Genomic DNA, 18365 nt, shown 5'->3' with positions numbered 1-18365 from the left:
CTAAAAGGACACCTAGTATTATTATTCCCACAACAGAGTGAAGCAGCAATAGAACCAGTACAAACACAAGCATTTTTGGATCAAGGCTGGTTCTTGGTCTGGATTGTGGGATGGCTTCAAAGTGGTGCTGCTCAGTGAGCTGGAGCAATGGGGGTCACCCTAACAGCAGGCCCACAGAAAGGAAAGCTCAAAGTGAGGGCAACTGCCATGTGCTCTGTTGCCAACCCTGACCTCAACCTCAGCATTACAAGAGAACAGCAGTGTAGGGGAATGGTGCAGAAAAGCCTGCTCACAGGTAACTGCAGAAGACACGCATCAGGTCCTCTGTGCGGAACTCAGCTGGGAAGTCGTAGATCTCAATGACGTGTGGCAGCTCAGAGTCGCTCAAGTCCAGGTCTGCTGGAGAGTAGTTATAGTAGTCAAACCGTGGCTCCTGCAAATCTGTAGTGGCTGGGGTGCGGGCAGACAGCTGGAAGAGGGGGAACAACAGTGAGCCCAATGTGCAGGCTACCTATCAGAAGGCTCTTGTCTCGCACTTTCCCTAAAAGTAGTCAAACTATCAAGGTCCCCAGATGTTACCTCAATAAACTGATCTTCTCCCCTCCCCTAATCCTCAAATGACAGGAAATACACATTTCTTCTGACTGCCGAGCACCTTGGGCCTCCTATCAACCTGGAAGCGGGTGCACTGCCTGATTGATGGAGCCGTGGGCTCATGCTCTGAAAAAGGATTGATGGCCCAGGGGAGATTGGGAGTTATTGATCAGGTGCCTCCTGCTGCTTGCATACTTCCCAAGTTAACAATTTCCCTCTGCTGTTTCCCCAATTCTAGGGAGGTGGCTCCCTCACACTGTCTGCGGGAGGCAAGATTAGGTCCTTGGTCTCAGAATCCAGAAGTCAAAGGAATTTGCTGGGGTCTTGCTCCTAGCCTTTATGCATATTGATCCTTCAACATAATGCACAGCAGAGAATTAGTGGCACCAAAACTGATCCCCGAAGGCAGCTACAAACCTCAGCTTACATAACCAGTAGTTATCTGGATAAAGGCAGAAAAATTAACATAGATAAGAGAAAGGAGATGAATTGACACGTGGGACACAAGCTGGGAGGGATAATAGTAAACCTGGACACAATTATTCCCAAAGATAAGCTACTGTGCCAACAGATTCCAAATCTGAGAATACATTAACACATTAATGCATATCAATAACTGGTAATGATATAAAATATTCAGAGGGGTGTGTATACATGAGTTTTAAAGTAGGTTCAGAAAGTGCTAGGGTACACTCCAATATCATGGTTCCCAACTCTAGCAGTTGTGTGATTACTTGTGGATGGGAGAGAATGGAAGCATGAAGTAAGCTGGCTCTAGTAACAACTCCTAAGGGAAATTAGGTTTTTTTTGGCAATTACTGCAGGGTGCCCCATGTGCAGTTGCCCATGAAAAATAGTCAGAAGATATAGCTCGTGAAATATGTCACAGCCAGAATAGGCTTTGGTGTCTGTCTGCTTTTCTGATCACATTATATCTGTCTTGTTCAAATTACACCTGCTTCTGATTTGTTTCTAGGCTCACACCCAGGTTCTGCTTATACTGCACTACCCCAAAAGTTCAAAATGGGTTGCAAACAGAATGCTGGAAGGGCTATGACCTGAATCTGAAATGACCTGTCAGTTGTGGTTGTCTTCTGAAGGACCTACTTCGTACTATCCTGCAAAAATTGGTGTGGCTGATGGAAAAGTGGGATAGGGTCTTTTCAGCAACAGCACCAATGGAGATTAGACTGCTCTGTTCTGTCTCATCTTTTGGACAAGCAGCTGAAATGTATTAATTCTATCAGGCTTTTCATGTATTTTAACCCCGCCTACTGTGGATCTATTCTGCTCTGCCTTTTAAAGTGTTCTCCATTTGACAGTGATGAAATTTGATTTGTCACATACCTATAGAGCAGGGATAGGGAATTACCGAGGGGGCAGGAGCCATTTGCCCATGAGAGGCACAGCCTTTCTTGTCACAAACATAGGTACCATCATGCCACTTCCATTTCTGAATAGTTTTTTGGGAGGATTGGAGGGGGTGAAAGGTCAAATTAGCATGTTTTATGAAAATTTTTTATTTTGCATGCATTTTTGAACTGAAGTGCTTTTTAAATGGGTTGTCTGTGGGCCTCAGATGTTCCCAGGTGGTTTTGGGTTGGGTGTTGCCTACAGATCACGCTTCTCTCATTGCTACTATATTGGGGGTCAAATTTAATTTCAAAGGAGCTTCCCAGGAGGGAGGAAGCATTCCAGTGGTGGCTGGAACCTAAAGGCAAAAGACCCTAAATGCTAGCTTCTGCCAGCAACTAAACTCCAACCATTCAGAATGGGGAAAATGGCCCCTACAACAGCTGGGAATGTACCAAGTGAAGGTGTCAGTAAAGAAGATGCCATGGCTATTTGAGGAAGCCTAAAGGGCTGTCTTGGAATCCCAGGATGACCAGATTGAACTCCAGGGTCTGAGGATCCCCACCTCTGTTATGAAGAATATAAACGTATTTTGATAAACAAGTAAACAATTGTCCTTATTCACAACAGAACTGCACTGCCTTATATGGTCTTCTTAGTCCCCAAACGCTGATGTGATGGCTGCCTCTGCTGAAAAGATACTGGGGTTCTCTCTAGCAATACCCCCAAAATGTTGGCAGAGAAATAACTGCTTTTCACCCCATATGTGCAATTTAATGGGCACTCCCTGTGCTGAATTGCCTTAGCCTAGCCATGCAGCCCCTGCTCCAAAGGGATGGCTTGGTGAACCTTCAACCTCTAAGCCTGCCTCGTCACCCATGGCTACAGGGAGAGAGATTGATTGCTGAATGCTGGGCCCAGCTACTGGTGATTTGCGCACAGGCCGCTCATGCTGGGTCCCTAAGCTGCACAGATCAGCACACGTTGGGTTGGGAAGGGAGTCTATAATTCAGGCAGACTCCTGTCTGCTTCCCCAAGTACCCAGGACCAATGAAAGCCAGGGCTGTCCATGGAGAGTATATAAATTCCAGCCACTTCAGTCAATAAGAGATGGTAATTCAGATAAGGAAGGTGAATTTGTGGTTGAGTCAGAGCCTGCCAGAATAAGAGGGAGAAAGGATGGAGCTGTAGCAGGAAGAAACACATGCCTCAATGGGTTAAACAGAAGCCAAGCTATGAACCAAAGCAGTTGGAACCCAGGTCCAGCAGGATCAGGCCTGAGGGAGCAGGGCCCTTATAAAGCTCAATGATGTGGCAGATTACCAGACAGCACTGAGAGAGCGCACTGCTTGAGCACCTTGCCCTTCACAAACCACTAAACCCAGCAGAAGAAACACCAACAGAATGGGGATGCTGGCTTACTGCAGAGGGCAACAGATTCAAGCACTGCAGTTCACCACACACACAAATTGGAATTTGTCTATAGAGCCCACAGAAAAGGGAAGGAGGGGGAACACTTCTTAAAGCTTGGTGTGCTCGGCGCAATTTTAGTCTATGCAGCTTAGGAGTGCAAGCTTGTATCAAGTAATGCAGTGGGGCGCATGGCATCACGTTATTGCAAGTATGTTTGCAACGATCTGCACACCAAGAGGGCAAGCCCATTAAATGCTGGAGCTTCCTGTCTTGGGTTGCTTACAGGAACCGTGCACCCTAAGCGCTGCATTAACACAGTCCCAGCCTCCTGTTCACGGTCTCCTTCCCAGAGATCGCTAATGCTCAAGGCTTGTCCTGTGCTGGGAAAGGCTTTGCCAGCGGATACACAGGCAGCAAGGAGCAAAAGGACACAGGAAATGAAGACTGTCTGCTACGGCTCAACGCTCTCCAAGATTTATCAGTGGCGGTCCATGTTCCAAGCAAGCGGGGTAGCATGCTGACTGCTGCTTGTTTCCTTAGCATTCAAGACAGGGAAGACAAACAACACAAGATGGGGTGCTCGTGACAGGTTTTGGACAAGCCTCATTCCCATGGGAAGACCATCTATCTACCATCTATCTCACCAAGAGACATACATGCACAACCTTCAAATTTCCAGAGTATTAATCCTGCATACACTGAGGGGCTGGGAGGTTTCAGCCTCCCAAAACAGGCAGTTTACCAAAAATGAATCCCCATGATACACTACATTTCTATGGGTGATGGCAGTTTCTATGAGTGACTGAAGGAATTACGTGGATGCATAAGTCTGTAAAGAGAACCATATTCTTTGATGGTGCCAAACATACAAGTACAAACGTTATCTGTTATAAATTATTTTTTCTGTTCTGACTTGGGAAAAATAATCTCTTTTTGAATGAGGGAGATACAAGGTTATTTTCTAATTAGACTGAAAGAAAAAGAGCTGGATTGGATGGTCTGCAAATAAATAGAACTGCTCCTATCTCAGACATGTGTAGACACGTCTGCTGACAGCCCAAACATAAACCCATTCAAAACACCTCCCCTGGCGTGCATATGGCAACATCTTCTGGCTGTCCTCCTAAATCCCATTTTCACAGGCTCCTAACCTTAATACACAAGCCCCTATACAACGTAAGTCACACTGACCTTTTTGTGAGGGACCAGGTTAAGTTTTTCATTTTCATGGAGCAAGTAATAGAACAGACACAACTTTATTTAGACGTGATTTGTTTTCTCAAGATTGCCATTTTTTTCCTCTATTTTTACAGCATCTTGTTCTTTTTAAAACACAAGTGGGATATGCGTAAGTGCATACCTACATCAACCCAGTGACTATGTTAGAGCTGCACAGAAAACCCAAACCCTGGATTTTGCTGGAAGCCTTTTTATTACCACCTTTTTCTGAATACTCAAAAATCTTCTGATATCCAACGTCCTAGTGTACATGCAGTTAAAAGAGCAGGGTTTTAACCTAAGCAAAACACTTCCCCCTACTACTTTACAAAACTGCTTTGAATAATCTACCGCAGGGCAAAGGTAGGTTGACCCACAATAATGCTATATCACATAATGAATATTGTTGCAGATTCTGGTGTAACTATAAGTGTAAATGCACTCTTTATTAGAGTCATTCCCCACTGGCAGCTTTTAATGTTTTTATTTTTCTGCATCTTCTGATGCTGATTTTTATGGAAGGAAAGAATGCCGCCTACACCACATCCCCAGATCTGTCACAGTTTGCAACCCAAGTCCTGTTTTATCCACACAAAATCTTGTACCTCATTAAAGAAGTACAAGCTTTGGTATAATTGGTCTTGACAAAAATCTTGTGCTGTTCTTCTTCCTGGCTACTGTCCTTTCTTCTCTTTCATTATCAAAATACTTTCTTCTTTAAGCTGAATTTCTAGCACAACCCCTGTTTGCCAGGACATGCTTCAACTACATTGTCTAATTTCTCTTACAAGACAGTAAATCTACCGACTTCATGAACACAGAGCCCAGCTTTTGCTCAACAAGCTGACTCAAAGTCCATTCTCTTGGATGGGTGGGGGAATCAAGTCTAGCAAAAAAGATCCAGAATACATGTACTTATATTAATGCAGTTGTATGTGCCTCAGTGTTTATGTAAAGTGGAAATCACAAAGTCCTTCCAATGTTGTTGAACTGCAAGTACCAGCAATTGTAATCAACAAAGCCAATGGCAAAGAATGCTGGGAGTTAAAGTGTAATGACACATGGAGGTCTGCATAATTCCCAGTCATTCATTAATGTAATTATTAGAAAGCATAACAATTGTAAGAATACACTGAGTTCGTTGTCTGCAACCAGGTAGATAGGTTTTGGCATTCTTTTTAGGATCATGGCCAAATATTAACCACTGCCCAGTGGCCTGAAAAAGTCAATTTGTATCAGTGACCTTGTTTGATACTTCTTGCATTAGCATGGTCGTTTGAGGCTAAAAAAAGATAATATGGCTGAGAGCAGACTGAGTGCCCTTCCACACAGCCATATAACCCAGAATATCAAGGCAGATAATCTGCAGTATCTGCTTTGAACTGGATTATCTGAGTCCACATTGCCAATGTGGATTTTATGCAGCTGTGTGGAAGGGAGTAATTTGTATTGCTAACCTGCTTGCACTGTTCTCATTGCTAATGTGGGGGAAATGGCCATGTTTATGCACTTTTATTTCTTTGTTTGCTTCTGCATTTTATATGATGCTTGGAAGTCCATCTTCCACTGGCCCTGCCCAGGAAAGGACAGGCCCCATGCCCCAGCAGGATGCCCCATATAACCAGTTCTGGGGAATTTGACTGTTGGCCAGGAATAGTCTGGGTAGAATTCTTTTGGAGCCCAATTCTACCACTGGCTGTGAAGAGATGTTGGATCCCATAAGCAAAAGCACTGGGATGTTTTCCCACTGTGTACCATCTGCATCATCTATAAAGCTTATCTTGTAACAGTAACTTGTGTCAGAGTTTGGCAGCAAAAGAACTCTTGGGGAGGCCTGGAAGTACACCCAGTTCTGGAACAGAACAAGAAAGGAGATGCATATTGACATGAGGATAGGTAGATGTACATAGGGGAGAAAGAGTATAAGATTTGTTCCAGGACAACAAAGGACAATGACACTGCTAAAATAGTGTTGCGTGACATGAATACTGGTCTAGATATTCCGTAAAATTAACTTCCCTGCAAATTGTTGGGCTACAAGTCAAACCATCCCCAGCAACGTGATCAGGCATGATGAGGGACAATGGGTACTATAATCCAATACACTGGGAGAGCAATAGATTGGGGAAACCTGATGTAAACAAATGCCCTCACATATCCGTGTATGATTCTGACAAAACACTTGTGCGAAAATGACAACACAATTATTTTTATCCTATCTGAAAGATTCAAACAAGATCTTGCCTCTACTTTTAAAAGGTGAAAAGCAAGTTGGCTGGGTCTGTCATTCACCATAGCAAGTGGAATGTTTGGGAGTCTTCTTCAGTAATTAGGTTATTAGCCATTAGGATGTTGAAGAAACATGCAAACCATAGTAGGACCCCCTGAAAGTACCCAAGTCATCATAGGCCCCTTCTACACTGCCAGATAATCCAGGTTATCAAAGCAGAAAATCCACATTGTCTGATTTGAACTGGATTATCTTAGTCTACACTGCCATATAATCCAATTCAAAGCAGATGGTATGGATTTTATACAGCTGTGTAGAAGGGACCTGAGTTACCTCTTTGCTTTCACAAGTCAGCTTGCAGCTCTCACCCGATTCTTCTGAAGAGTATTGGCTACAGCTATTGCAACTTCACTCTCTGAATGTAGTTGGCTGCACTTTGCTTGGAGAGGTTACATGTAATATAATTGAAAGTAAATTATCCCTGACTTTCTAAAATTAGTGCTTTTTAATGTCGACAGTTTACTGGTACCAGTAAATCAAGCACAGACTTGATTTAAAATTTAAAAAGATTGTAAACCACAGAATTCATAATCTTACAAGTTGGTCAAGTCTCTCCTCAGGAATTGAAAATAAAAGTCCCACCAGAGAAGCCACTTGGAAAATGTACACTCTGAAGGACAACTCCCAGATTTGGAGAGTGTCCTTGTTAAGAGATCCTGTGTGTTGCAACAGGGGAAGATACCTTTTCCAAGAGTTGCACAGGAACACTTCAGGCCACACTATGTATATTTAAGTGCAGCCATGTGACTGCACCAAAAAGGCCAGTAGAGCAAAGATAGCCATACAGCAAAAGAAATAAAAAGACACAGTTCTAAACTTGATAATCTAAACCAATGATTCCCAAACTGGGCGCTACCGCCCCCTGGTGGGAACTGCAGCGATACACGGGGGGGGGGTGATGGCACCTATTAGGAGACGGGAGCAGGGCCAGGGGAGGGGCGGGGCCTCTTCCCAAGTGCCGTAGACAGGGCTGAGCCCCTGAGGTGCCCGTTAGGACACAGGGGGCGGAGCTAGAGGAGTGGGCGTGGCTTCTTCCCAAGAGCCCGAGACAGGGCTGAGAATCTATACCTCTCCTGAGGTGCTTGTTGGGAGACAGAGGGCGGAGCTAGGGAAGGCGCGGGGCGGGGCCTCCTCCCAAGAGCCCGAGACAGGGCTGAGCCTCTCCTGAGAGGCCTTTTAGGACTAAAGGGTGGGGCTAGGGGCGGGGCCTCTCCCCAAGAGCATGAGACAGGGCTGAGCCTCTCCTGAGAGGCCTTTTAGGACTCAAGGGCGGGACTAAGGGCGGGGCCTATTCCTAAGAGCGTGAGACAGGGCTGAGCCTCTCCTGAGAGGCCTTTTAGGACTCAAGGGCAGGGCAAGGGTGGGGGCGGGGCCTATTCCCAAGAGACAGGGCTGAGCCTCTGTATACCTCCCCTGAGGCGCTTGTTAGAACATGGGGGCGGGGTATAGAGGTTCAGCCCTGTCAGGCACTGCCTGCTCCTATAGGCCCCGCCTGCTCCTATAGCCCCGCCCCCTGCATCCAGGACAGGGATAGAAGCTCAGCCCTGCCTCAGAGCTCGTAACTCCACCCATCCCAGTCCTGGCCGCCCATTTGGGGCCCTGCCCACCTCCCCCTCCCAGCCCGTCTTCTTTAGCAGGAGGCCTTGCCCACTTCTCTAAGCCTTTCCAGGGGGTGCTGAGTCATATTTTTTCTGGAAAGGGAGCCGTAGGCCAAATAAGTTTGGGAACCACTGATCTAAACCATTCCCTCCTGCCTTTTCCTGGTGTCTCCCAGCTTGCAAATAATTTTCCTCTCTCCATCTCACTCCAAAATAGTTTCTTAAGCATCAGAGTTATGAAGCTCTGTGAAATGGGCATGTCACCTCTGCAAATTTTTTCTTGTAGAGTACATGGCTGCCTTGATATACAGAAACAGCACCATCAAGAGGAAACACATGTGTGATGAACTGCACATGAAAGGACAGTCATTGTGTGTGTGTGTGTATGTGAAATAGGAATCCCATCCATTCTTCAACAAGATAGCCAGGATCTACTCCATGAGTTGCCCCTTACTAAAATATTATGATTGGTAGATGGTTCCCTTGCACCACGTGCACAATCTGGTCTGGATTCTGAATTGAAAGTTACCTATTTAGAGGTGGGGGTGGGGGCATTCATTTCCATGCCATTACTGCCTGGAATAAGCAGCAGTGAACCCAAAGTCAGTTCCTGTAAAAGCCGCCCCCATGGAGTTTTAACAGCCTCCATTACCAAGAGTTTAGGATGGTTTATGAGCTAACCCTTAGTAATGAGCCTGCTTAGTTAATTTCAATGGATCACAGGAACTATTAGCAAGCTTAATCCATTGAGATAAACCCGAGTCCTATGCAGGCCTGCATGCACTTTGCTACAATATTAGGATACTTTGTTACTTTAGGTACCTTTGTGTCACTCCAAAAGTACAGGGTTTACAGTATTGATTTAAGCTTTAATAAGGGGCTCGCCGCCATCCAGCCGACACAGAGCTTTCCTCGTAAACCGAAGGGAAGTCTGCGCATTCCCCATACTGAGCTTCTCATGGCAATCCGTTCAAACACTACAATCGCAAGACACTACACTAACAAGCCGGAACCAATTAAAAAGCTGCCATTTCCATGAAACTTCACGGTATGTCTCTCCATGCCTGGCGGTCATCATGATGGCTTTTCTCCATAGCAAAGCAGGTACTAGGCACAGTATTTCCGCCTGCTTTATTGCATAAATTTTATATACTGTCAACCAAGTATATTTCTCACTTCTGCCACAGAGGTTTAGCAAGCATTAGGGAGCTCGGCTTGCTTTGAATGTCCTTAGCCCATGCTTCCTCAGCCATGAGTTGTGTTGGAGAGTTCCACAGACTAGCCACACAAGCTGCAAACCAACATTTTTCTTTAACCTCCCCACTGATTTTCTTTCAGAACACATGTGATTTTCTGCCCATTATTATTAAAAGGAACAGAAATCAGCACAGGACATGTCTATACAATAGGTAAGTTTGTGAAGCTAACCCATTCTACATGTTCATTATAATTTTTAAAAAGCACATTATTAGTCTTCATAGCACTGAGTTCCAAGATATATGTGGTGGATTTTGTTAAATGTTTAGAATGCTCAGACTGGAATGTAGCCAAGGGACATCTGATTCTGCAGTTTTTTGTTTGCTTCTTAGGTCTGCAAGTTACCAAAACCTTGAACCCATATATCCTCTCTATTTGTCTCTTTCTCATCAGTCACAAAAATAATGCAATTATTGTGTGTGTACACACAGAGAGATAATAAAATGTAACAGCATTACCATAATGGATGCATTTTGAAATATTTTCAGTTTCTCCTGAAAACTGAGGGGTGTGTGTGTGTATATACATACATACATACACACACACACACATACATACATACACACACACACACATATGTGTGTGTGTGCGTCTTTCTCAAAAAGAAAAAAGAAAGAATTCTAGTTTCATTGCTTTTGGTATGATCTGCCAAGAAAGAAAAAAAAGAGACAGACAGAGGCAGAACCAAAAACCACATAATATAATCACTGTGGAAAAAAAAAGGCTGGCTCCAGGCTGAGCAAGCTGCTTAGGACCTTAAAAGTAAACTACATTAGCTCCAGACTGGGATGTGCCACATGCTCCCAACGTACACACCATTCCTACTACTATATCCAATGGACCTCTACTCTAGAAATGATCTGCATACAGTACTCACCCCTTCCAACAAACGTGGATCCAGGCATTCACCATCATCACTAAACAGAGCATCCCAGCTCTCATCAGTCATGTTGTCATCCTCACGAATGGCACAGGTTCTAGTAGGTTCCTCCCAACTGGATGGTGTTTTCTGTCCAACTTCTCCTTCTGCCTCGGCATTGAGTGGGTGCTTTAACCTCATGAGCACATCCCCATGAGTTGATTGTTCCACAGAGGTGTGACTTACAGGTGACCTGCCGCTAGGCAAAATGCTCTCTGAAGAACAAGCCATCTTCTCAGAGGCATATTCCAGGGACTGGCAGGCAACCCCTTGAGAAGAACTGTTAGATGCAGTACTGTCTCTGCCCTCAGTGTTTTGATCTCCCAAGTCCAAGCAAACCTCTCCCATCAAATGTGCACCCTCAGAAATATCAACTTCACACTTAGAGGCAGGACTGGAGAAGCTGCCTTTCTCTCCACCTTTATTGCTACACACAGGTTCTGTTTGATCCTCTGCTCTATGGAAGAGACAACCGGGCAAAGTATCTAATCTCCCACAGGGCCAATCTGAACAACCATGGTCTATTGCCATACCTGAGCTACCTTGAAAAGCTTTATTTGCACTCTCTTTTAGGCTACCTGTCAAAACATTCCCATCCCAGTAGTGAGACACTTGCTCCAGGCTCACTCCCTTCTGCTCGGACATGTGTTTAGACACAGAACTATCATGCATTTCTCCATTTTCTAGTGTGCAATGCTCATTTATTTGTGCCTGAGCAACATCATCTTTGGTTTTACTGTCTTCCTTTGGTTCTGCCTGCTCTGCAATTTGTCTGTGGGTGTATTCCAGGGTGCTCCCACCACCCATTTTGGTCTGGCTGGAGTTGTTCTCATCTAGACATTGAAATTGATCACATCCAGCCACCTCTGTGCAAACCAGAGTGCTCTCATCAATGTGCTCCAGCAGACTACTCTTGCCTATTGCTGCCTGATCAGATAGTCTTTCACTTGTACACACTGGTGAGTCATCCTTGTGTGTTTCTGTTCTATCTGGAACCTCGTTGCTTCCATTTTCAGATATTTCACCCTGTCTTATTCTAGTTGGTTCTGATTCACCTTTGAGTACAGACTCCATTATGTTATCCTTGCTAGCCAACACACTCACTTCACTCACCTGTCTCTGATCCATGAGCTCTAACCCACTGCTGCCTTCTTGCACACTTCTTTCACTCAGCCCTACCTGGTCTGGGAGAAGTGCTCCTAACTGCTTGATCCTGCCAAGGGTGTGAGTCCTTTGCAAAGAAAAGGGGTCCTGATATGCTGATGGAACAGTGTGAGCTTGTCCCAAAGTGCAAACTATATCAGTCTGCCCTGCCTGAAGATGGAGATCCTCCAGCTGCTCTAGGCATTTAGCACTGGGTGCAGTGGAACACTCCAAAGGTGTCTCCACCCCACTGTTGGGCAGTGATATGGACATTGGGTTTACGAGGTTAGAGGCAGGCAAGGATTGGTGTAATTTGGGCTTCTGTTGGGAACGAAGTCTCTCCTCTTTGTGTACCTTTGGACTTGGGTGGCTTTGGCAGAATGCATTGTCATTTCTCCAGTCAAGAGACAAAGCTTCTCTCGCTGGCCTAGGGAAACCAGTTTTTTCTTGACTACTATGAAGCAGGTTTCTTCCAGTTCTGGCGCTCTTCCCTGGCTTACATTTCTTAATGCTCTCTTTCCCTGTGGTGCAATGGCTTTCTTCCTGTCCACATTTGGTACTGGTCTTTGAGACTGCCATATCCCGCCGTCCCCTGGGAACATACAAAGCCATATCCGGTTTTTTGGGCCGTGGCCGAGTTCTCTCCGCATCGGGCTGCATAGTACTTCCAGCATCTATAAGAGAGGAAAGCAATAAGTCCAAAGCTTCAGCACAACAATTCAAGCTTGCGTGAGGAAGAAGTGTGAAACTAAAGCACAGTCTATGTAAAATTTAGTCTGCCTTGGAACAGACCAAGTTCCAAAAGGCACCTTTTCTAAACCAGAACTGCACTGAAAGACGGATAATGCAGAAGCAGAGCTAGCCGAGAAATCAAGTTCCTTTGGGAAAGGGACCAGAGTACCGGTGTGCTTGACCATTGTATTCAATTATAACAGCATTATAAATAACCACGACTGCATGCATTCTATGATAAGGGAACCCAAATCTTACATTCAGAGTACAGTTGCTTTTATTTCCTTCATTTGCTTTCAGGTTTCCAGTTTTCAAAAGCCACATCAGATTGGGGGGGTGGGGGGGAGGAATAAAATGGTACAGACAGAGAGGAGGATGAGAAAGAGAATGAAGATGGTCATTGGATATCCTTTAGAGTCAGGCACTGAGACATAACCAATTATGGATGAGAAATAATTAATTGAAAAAATACCCACTTGCCTGCAACACTCCTTTATAACTTCCCCACTATTAAAATGTATCCAATTCATTTTCTAAATGTGATGACCAGAAATATGCTTTAAAAACAAAAAATAATGTTGCAACAGATTGTCTCTGCTATCCCTCTGAGCTCAAAAACAAGTAATTCTATGCAAGATTATACAACAGCAAGGAAGTTCTAAACATTCTGTCTTCAAATGCTTCATCTTTATGTGTATCTATACTTAAAACCTATAAAGGTGTAGAGAAATACCCTGGCATAGTATTTTGACAACTCTTTCAAATCAGCAAACTACCTGTCCACATTTTATACACCTTGCATGTGGTTCGTTGGCATCCAATCCTTTGTAGCTTTCTGTCAGATATAGCCCAACCAAAAGGACAATCATGCCCAAATAAATCACTATGATTTTGCACTGAGCACAGAAGAGAATTCTACTGCTTTATGACATTTTCTTATACTGCATCCAAGGTTGGCTTGCTATTTCCAAAAAGTTAAATGGGCAAGTTTCCATTTGCTTTCTCCTGCACACCAGCCTTTTGATCCCACCTAACACAAACTCTAACCAAGCTCCCTTAAGGCTTTTATCTGTTTTGTCTCTATCCTGCAGGGGAACCACAGTAATAGTTGTCAGCAACTCTTTAAAATTAGAAAAGCGATTGCTATTTCCAAAATGCTGGAAGTTCACACCCAGGCTGATGGTCTAGCTGATAAGTATACAAATATTTGTGTCCAAACCTAGGAAACATTTGGTTTTCAAGGATAAGAAAACTAGACAGAATAAGCAGTTTAGTACAGATGCAACAAATAAAATGAAGTAAACATGTTTAGCCCATATTTGACTTCTAGCCTAAATCTGCCATATTATCTTCCACTGTCATGGGATAGGGAGTTTCACTAGAAAGCTTTCTTTTACACTCAGATGTCCTAATCTATGCCTCACTGAATTAGCAACGGATTTATCTCTTTTTGTGGGTGGTAGTGTGAATTTCCACTATCAAAATAAGTCAAAGAGCAAGTCTCTCTTCTACCCACCACCCTTCAATTAACAAGCTAGACCTTCAACTTAGTCTCTTTCAAGATGAAGCCCACATAATGATTGCCTCCCACTTTGAATATGCTACGTGGCAGGGGGAATAACACATGCTTTCATGTGATTAGGTAGTTTGGGTGAATTTCTTAACAATTAATACCCATTAGAACTGAGGTCAAAAACTTTCATCCCAAAATATGTGTTGATTTGTTTATGTAGGATGTCCATGTTACCATCAAAATACTGATTCTTAATGAACATTTTTAAGAATGTCTGGCATTTCAATTCCTTAGACTTTTAGAAAGTGGGAAAATCAGATTTTGCTGAGCTTAAAATTTTATTTTATTTATTTACAGCATTTTTATCTCACCCTTCTCACCCGAGGGGACTCAGGGCGGCTTACAAAGATCAGCAAAATTCAATGCCCAAAATATAGTCATTAAAAGCAAAACAATACATACAAATCAATTAACAAAACACTATTAAAACACATTATAAAATTTTAAACATCTGTGTGATTGAAACCATTAATCCAGGACCTCATGCTTAAACCTTGATTCAGACCATGTCGACTTAGGTGATTATTCATTGAATGCTTGGGCACACAGCCATGTCTTTAAAGCCTTTCTAAAGCCCAGAAGAGTCGGGGCTTGTCGGATGTTGCTAGGGAGGGTGTTCCACAGCCGGGGAGCCACCACCAAGAAGGCCCTGTCCCTCATTCCCACCAGCCGAGGCTGGTGGGACCAAGAGCAGGGTCTCTCCGGGTGATCTTAAGAGTTCTAGATGGCTTATAAGAGGAGATACGTTCCTTTCATTGCACAGAATACTCCTTTCATTGAACAGAGCACCCACAAAATGCAGAGATGCATAAAAAAAACCTGTACTTCTAGGGTCATAAATGATCCAGGTACTTCTAAAAATCACAGATAAGAAGTCCACCATAGTGTTTTGGACACTCTTTCCACCAAATCCAAATATCTATCAATACTCATGAACAATGAAACCAATATGAGCAAAGAGAGGAGTTATGATGTGTTGTGGTATCTTCTTTATGATTGCATTCCCAAAAGATATATAACATGTGCACTATAGATATCCCAAACCATTAAATACCTAAGAGCTAGTTTTAAGCTCTTACAAACAAACAAACAAGAAAGGATGTAAATAAGCATACCCCCCTCTTGTTTGTTGTACTGGTGAAAATATATAGTACACATGGTTCACAGATTAATAAAGCAAGAGAAGAAAATGTTGTCCCAAAACTTTCCTTGGGTAGATTAGAGGGTTGACTGTGTGTTGTTAACTATGCCTTCCTATGATGAAGAATAATTGGATGCAGATAAGTGCTAAATCTACTTTACTTACATTCTCTCACACATACCCCAAACAAGCCCAAAACAAATGCATGAAATTCATGTCCCAGGTGTTGTCTATCACTGCAACTATAAGGCCCGCCAGACTTATAGGTGCCTATGTTTTTGTATCTGCAGTAACATAATGCCCAGGCAGCAGCAGTCATATATGTTTAGGGCAATATTTAGGACAAAAATAAACTTCTCAGATCAGGAGTGGGCATAATGTGGTCCTCCAGATGGTGCTGGACTCTACTTTGAATCAGCCTTAGACAAAACACAATTGAGGGATGGTAGGAGTTACAGTACTGGACAATATCATCTCAATTACTGCTTTTGAGCTAGAAAGAGGAACAGCAGATGTAATATGGATTGACAGATGGCAATAATACTGAATGTATGTTCTAAGATAAAATATGACTATACAAAGCGAACAAATGTGATACATGTGGGAAGTAATGCCTTTAGGAAACTGAACAGTTTAATTGCCGAGTTGGGAGAAGGCTGAATATTGAGCCAAGCAGTAGTTAAGGTGTTTACCCCATGAAAAAATGTGCAGAAAAAGAGAAGGTTTGCCCTTAGACAGGACAGGTATCATCACATCTGGATTTCAAAGGACAAACAGAGGATTACAAACATCCAGAAAAATTACAGGAAAAGGTAATCACAGGGTAACAGGCACTGTCTACACTGGATCCAGAGAATGAACAGGGTGATTTGATCTTATTTTTGAACTTATCATTAAGTGCCAGAAGTCCTAGGAATCTCGGCTACACAGAACACAAGCAGACCAGGCGCAGAGCTTTTTCTGTTTCTGCCCCTGCCTTATGGAATGCCTTGCCGCCCTATATGAGAGCCATGCGTGAGTTAGGGCCTTTTACCCTAGCACTCAAGACATGGCTCTTTACTAGAGCTTTTAATCTATTTTAATATTTTTTTAATCAATATTTGTATGTATGTATTTTTATCCTTTACAATTTTATCTTGTAAATCGCCTAGAGCATCGTGGATGGAGGGCGATTAATAAGTAATTAAATGATGATGATGATGATGATGATGATGATAATGATCTCTCTCCCATGCTCAGAACGGTAGTTAAAGGTAAAGGTTTTCCCCTGACATTAAGTCTAGTTGTGTCTAACTCTGGGAGTTATCTCCATTTCTAAGCTGAAGAGCCGGCGTTATTTGTAGACTCCTCCAAGGTCATGTGGCTGGCATGACTGCATGGAGAGCTGTTATAAGAATGGTTCAAAATAGCAAAATTCACTTGGGGTGCACCATAGCCAGCGCAAACAGCTGCAATGCACCCAGCTTGTACAAGACACAAGCTAGGTACTCTGTCTCACTGCACCTCAATGACTGATCTCAAACACATTCTATAGTTGGCGAAATTACTCCCAGATAAATAGCCAAGTTTACACACTCAGCAAATCGAAGCAGGGCTGAGAAAAGATTACCCTGGTTTTTAAATTTCAAACTCCTTTAGTGATCCAATCTCCTGCCCTCCAAACCCACTATATGTCATCTACCTCCAATGGATAACAGGGACCCTAAGAAGAATCTGGCAATATTGTTTTGATCTCGAGAGCCCATTTCTTTTGCCAGAGAAAGAAAACACAGTCCAGGAATCCTGACTCTCAGCCTTTCAGTGGTGTTCGCCTGGCCACTTTCTCTTCCTCTTCTTTGAAACCCCTTGACCCTTCCCTCCAAACCCCAAGCCGCAAAGTCTTCAAGCCTAACCACCACCCCAAGGCCCCAGATACTTGTGGTGCCCACTTGCCAGAGAGATTTATTTCTCATAAGCTTTGGCACAAACAGCAAAGCTGCTATCTGCCAGACCCATGCCCCTATAAATATGCATCAGGCCATGTTTATGGAGACGGATGGCTCGAGGCTCTGTCCTGTGGTTGAGGGGAAAGGAAGAGTTGGGGAAGGGTGTGGCCACATGATTAATCACTGCCCACTCTGTTTAGGGGTATTCATCATGGGCCACTGTCAGGTAAATCACTGGAAAAACACCTCTCTAGTAATTAATGGGAAGTGACGGATGGACAGCCCCTGGGCCCATTAATCTGGACCATCAGCAGCAGACCAAGATTATGAATGTCAGGATGCATAAACTGTATACCAATCAATAGGGCCAGGAATTCATCCAAGGCTCTCATTTCCGAGGCACCTCCGGTGCATTAGGCTGTGTTTGCCTTCCCCACCATACTCCTCTCCCCTTCATCTGATCTGAAGTGAAAACAGATCTGTCCCCAGTAAACAGAGTGTCAGGGGGCCACAGAGACTAGGGAGCAAGTCTGTTGCAAAAGAAACTCACAAGAAATCTCACACAGATATAGAATAAAAGGTCAGTGTCCCGAAATAAAAGACAGGGCAGTCCAGGATGCATATTTAAGATACATGCCAGCCTATTTCTGTCTGGCACAATCATAGAAAAATGGGGGACTTGCTGCCTCCTGCAACTGTAAAATTATAGCTCCCATGTCTCACATGCTGGTTAGAATTAATTGAGGTTGCAATGCAACCAGATCTGGAGGGCTATACTTTCCCTGAACCGCCTAACAGGTTAAAAAATAGGCAGGCTTTACATCACAAATGGCCTGGCTTACACCCAGAAGGTACCCAACTATTCAGCATCATGCCAAACCTAACAAACCAGTAAGATTTCTCTAACAACTTGTTAGAATATAGATCTGGAACAAGCTCTACTATCCAACATGTAGATCCATAGAAATCTGAGATTCTTCTTCCTTCACTTGCTCTTACAGTTATGCCTGCTGGGTGCAGCCTCAACATTAAGCACAGAAAAGGTAACTGGGGATTTTGGGAATTCCAGTTCAAATAACTAATTTTCTCATTCTCTGACATCAGCATGGCTTAGGTCCAGACTAAATGAAAAGCTGTATCTCCTTATAAGGCTGCCTGAGGTTTACAATATGCAGAGTAGGGCTTTCACCTGGTCCCACCACCATGTCA

General features: G+C 43.7%; 1 protein-coding gene across 2 annotated transcripts in view; it reads right to left on the bottom strand.

The window, feature by feature from the left end:
• r3hcc1l (R3H domain and coiled-coil containing 1 like) overlaps nucleotides 1-18365 on the bottom strand; it is a 42851-nt gene that overhangs the window by 6840 nt on the left and 17646 nt on the right. For both annotated transcript variants that reach the window (XM_062976367.1, XM_062976365.1), the window contains exons 2-3: nucleotides 10601-12459; nucleotides 294-469 (exon numbers count right to left, since the gene is read on the bottom strand). In XM_062976367.1, coding sequence (XP_062832437.1) covers nucleotides 294-469; nucleotides 10601-12445 — 2021 coding nt within the window. In that variant the 5' untranslated portion in view covers nucleotides 12446-12459. The remainder of the gene's footprint in view (nucleotides 1-293; nucleotides 470-10600; nucleotides 12460-18365) is intronic.

The sequence above is a fragment of the Anolis carolinensis genome, chromosome 3 (genome assembly GCF_035594765.1).
Source record: "Anolis carolinensis isolate JA03-04 chromosome 3, rAnoCar3.1.pri, whole genome shotgun sequence".
In the NCBI taxonomy this organism is placed as follows: domain Eukaryota; kingdom Metazoa; phylum Chordata; class Lepidosauria; order Squamata; family Dactyloidae; genus Anolis; species Anolis carolinensis.
The sequence above is the reverse complement of the archived record's forward strand: the minus strand, read 5'-3'. Positions and strand labels throughout refer to the sequence as shown.